At 39.4% G+C, this 4,312-nt stretch overlaps 1 protein-coding gene across 1 annotated transcript in view; it reads right to left on the reverse strand.

Moving 5' to 3' along the window:
* The window catches only part of FANCD2 (FA complementation group D2), a 97,140-nt gene that overhangs the window by 56,952 nt on the left and 35,876 nt on the right, over nucleotides 1–4,312 (reverse strand). The window contains 3 exon segments of the mRNA XM_017847452.1: nucleotides 1,122–1,253; nucleotides 2,570–2,704; nucleotides 3,894–4,037. Of these exon segments, the coding sequence (XP_017702941.1) occupies nucleotides 1,122–1,253; nucleotides 2,570–2,704; nucleotides 3,894–4,037 (411 nt within the window).

The raw sequence follows: 4,312 nt of genomic DNA on the forward strand, positions 1-4,312 counted from the left end.
TTTTTTTTTGAGACGGAGTCTTGCTCTGTCACCCAGGCTGGAGTGCAGTGGTGCGATCTCGGCTCACTGAAAGCTCCGCCTCCCAGGTTCAAGTCATTCTCCTGCCTCAGCCTCCCAAGTAGCTGGGACTACAGGTGCCCACCACCACGCCCAGCTAATTTTTGTGTTTTTAGTAGAGACGGGGTTTCACCATGTTAGCCAGGATGGTCTCGATCTCCTGACCTCGTGATCCACCCGTCTTGGCCTCCCAAAGTGCTGGGATTACAGGTGTGAGCCACCGCACCTGCCACATATTCTTAACAGTCACCAAGTCATGTTAATTCTAACACCAAATTGTCTCTTAAGCCATCATTTCTTCTACATTCCCATGACAAAATCTGGCCCTTACTCTCACTGCCTTAGACCCTTTCAGCAGTCTCTAATCCACCCATCATATAGCCTACTGAGTTATCTCTGAATGCTGAGCAGATTAAATCAACTCTGTGTAAAAACTGGTAATAGCTCCCTAATGTCTAGAACATAAAGTTGAAACTCTTTAGCATGTTATTTGAGACGCTTTGCAAATGGGCCTGTCCTATGTCTTACCAGCCTTGCCTCCCATCACTCTTCTCCATATATATCCTATTCTCCAGTCATGCTTGTTTGCTTCTCATTCCTCAGTCACACCATTGACTTGGGCACCAGTTTGTTTCTGCTCAAACTCTTCTCTGCTTAGAACACAACTTCCCATACTTTCTCTTGTCAGTCATTCCCATCCTTCAGCAATCACTCAAATCGCCTCTTTGAAGAATTCTCCAGCTTCCCAGGCTAAATTTAATGATTCTTGCTCTGTTTTAGCTATAGTACTTTACCAGAGAATTCACCATATTGTATTTATAGTGACTTGCTTAGGTGTCTTAGTCTTTAACATCAAAGGCAAAGACCTACTTTACACCCACAGCACCCAGAATAAAGCTTAGCCTGTAGGTTAGGTATAAAGAAGTGTTTGCTGAATGAATCAACACATAGACAGAATAGTCACTTTTTATTTATACTACTTGCCCATCATCTCACCTCCTTCCCACCTCCTCCCACCAATTAACAGTATTCAATATCTAAAGTAAAAGAAGCCAATAAGATACCTTTACAAAGACAGCATTCATCATCATAGCAGACGGGTTTAGCACTACCAACTCTAGGAGGACATCTAACGCGGTATCAACTTCAGCTTCATTCCCACTGCAGATATGGGTCACTAAGGCACCAACCACCTCCTATACAGAGGAGAGTCAACAGGACAATGTAAAACAAAATATGGGATGGCCATTCTAAAGGGATTCACCCCCAAGGCCTCTCCAATCTCTACCTCATTAAAATCACAATCAACCCAATCCCATCATCTATTATCTAGTTTTCATTAATGTTGGCTTCAGGAGATTTAGGAATATGCCAGCGTAACTTTACCATCCCATCTTGACCTATTTCCCATATTTTATCGGTGAGCACTACCTAAGCCCTCCTGATTTTGCTCCTTGGCATAGTTTTCCTCTTTCTTGTTCCCACATGGGTTAAATTTTACCCTTTAAGTTGAGGTTGTACAAGATCAGTTGAAATTTCTCAAAATGATGGCACTCAAGGATTAAAAGCTTTAAAGGCTTTCTTTATATAGTACTGGCTAGACTTGCATGTTTCCAAGCAAACATGGATCATGATAGTGTCTCTAAGACATTAAGAAGGTTCAAAATGTCTTAGATGCCATTCTCCCTTTATACTGTCACTGTGTAATAGTCATAACAGAATTATATTCTCAACTGCAGCAGCTACCTCATGTCAGCTGCAACTACTGCTCTACTTTAAATGTTTAAAATTTTTTTACAAATCTTCATTTTAAAATTTCCATTCAAATGTGTTTTAACATTGTCAATAATAGGAAGAATATATGTAAAATACAAAATAAGACACTGTTCTTTACTTGCTTTCATAAACATTTTCCACAAATACAGTCCCTCCTCTCTGGATATATGCTATTAAAATGTGTCTTGGCTGGGCCCGATGGCTCATGCCTGTAATTCCAGAACTTTGAGAGGCCGAGGCAGGCGGATCACCTGAGGTCAGGAGTTCGAGACTAACCTGGCCAACATGGTGAAACCCTGTCTCTACTAAAATACAAAAAATTAGCCAGTTGTGGTGGTGTTTGCCTTTAATCACAGCTACTCAGGAGGCTGAGACAGGAGAATCGCTTGAACCTGGGAGGCAAAAGTTGCAGTGAGCCGAGATCATGCCACTGCACTCCAGCCTGGACATGAAGAGCAAAACCCCGTCTCAAAACAAAACAAAACAAAAAAAGTGTCTCATGTTTTGAAATAGATCTGGATCTTAATTTCAGACAGAATTTTAGAGCTCAGAACACAGAGTTAGATCCACCAGTCAAGTCTCTTAATTTCATCAAGGCTGGGAGTAGAATTGAGCTTTCCTGAGACCCAGTTCAGAGTTCCTTCCCCTTCAGTAAGTTCCAACCAACAAGAAATAAACATCAGATTATTTTCCCTTCCCCTGTTCCCTCCTTGCCAAAATAAATGTTTCAACATACCTGCTGGCAGTACGTATCAAAAAACTTAAATGCATATTTGTATAGGAGACTGCCAAATGAAATTATACTCTGGTCTAGAGAGTGAAGCAAACTCTGAGCCAGAGACAGAACGGATGAACACATATCCTTAAGAACCTTGAGTGGGGAAGAGTAGAGAGACAAAAGGAGCTATAAGAAGCAGTTAGTATACAAGCTAAGAGTTAACTTATCCTTTTGGAATGTCAGACTTCTCCTTCCTAACTCTCATTTTAACTTAGGAAATCTTAATCTTTGCTTTACACAAAATAATCCTTCACCATTCCGAGATTACTCTCAGCATCAATGGGATTCCACGTTTGGATAATAATTGACCTTTAAGCTTAAAGAAGTTAAATTATAAGGCTAATAGAACATTCATATCTGCTCAATTTGGGATTGGAGGCCAGATCTTCCAAATCCCAGTTTCCCCATGCAATCACACTACCCCCCCAGGGATGTTCCACCTTGCTTATAATTTGAAGTTGGTCTATAAGGTTCAATGCTAACTAAACTGATTTTTTTTAAAAGAAGATCAAGAAGAGAAGTGATCATACCCTACCAATAATGTAATATACATAGACATTAATAGACCCAGACTAAATAACCAGTTAAAAAACATACCTTCCTTATTGATATCGTAAGTTTTAAAACCTTATATTTAGTACTCAGCTGGGTATAATGCTTTATTGGGGAAAATACAATGAAAATTACATATGGTTTCTGTGTCTAGAAAATTACAGCCCAAAACATATACAACTGGCAGAAATAAACACAGAGAGAACTGCAAGATAAAACAATACAACTACTAAATCTATATCTAAATGTAAAATTTAAGACCCAATGAGGTATTCTCATTAGCTCCTAACCCAAACCCCAAACAACTGGCCCATCCAGTTTTCTAAGTTCTATACTGTTAATACCCCAAATGTTCAGCTGGCAAAACACTATTCCCAGCTTATAAAATTCCACTTTGAATAATTTACATTTCCAGAGGAATTATCACCTAAATTTCACAGTTTTGAATGGCCAAAGAGTGACAGTTCAAATAGGTTCATATTTACATTTCTACTAGTTTCTACAGGCTGGTCCTTTGCCCCTCAAGGTTTTGAAAGCTACTTAAATAGGATACGGAAGGTCAGTTTGTCAAAGTTGCAAACTGCATTGAGATAGACAATTAAAATAATTAATGCAAAACAAAATTCAAAATCTCAATGGGTTTGAACAATGGACTGAAAAGATGAAATTTTACATGGGAGCTGTAAAGCTTTCCATTTTAGATTAAAGATCAATAGTCTCTGACACTTACTAAGTAATGAACAGAGAATGTACTCTGGAGCAGCTGTTCTTGAATGTAGCCTGATCGAATCTTATTTCTTAGCACCCTTTCAATGTACTTCTTTGTCTGAGTATTGGTGCTATAGATGATGAAAAGCATCACCAGGTCAAACACCTAATGTCAATAAATACGCAACAATAGAAAACAGTTAACAAAACAGTACATTCGCTACAATGAAACAGCAGCTTTTCCCGTTAAAAGACAGAATGGATAATGCTCATTTGTTCCACACACTCCCCTGTGAGTATCTACACTTTTCACAAAACCCAGAAATATTTTCAGAGAAATAAAGTGCCACAACTATTAACCACTGGTACCTCTTAAGAATACAGAGGCCGGGCGCGGTGGCTCACGCCTATAATCCCAGCACTTTGGGAGGCCGAGGTGGG

The sequence above is a fragment of the Rhinopithecus bieti genome, unplaced genomic scaffold (genome assembly GCF_001698545.2).
Source record: "Rhinopithecus bieti isolate Rb0 unplaced genomic scaffold, ASM169854v2 scaffold_29378, whole genome shotgun sequence".
Lineage (NCBI taxonomy): Eukaryota > Metazoa > Chordata > Mammalia > Primates > Cercopithecidae > Rhinopithecus > Rhinopithecus bieti.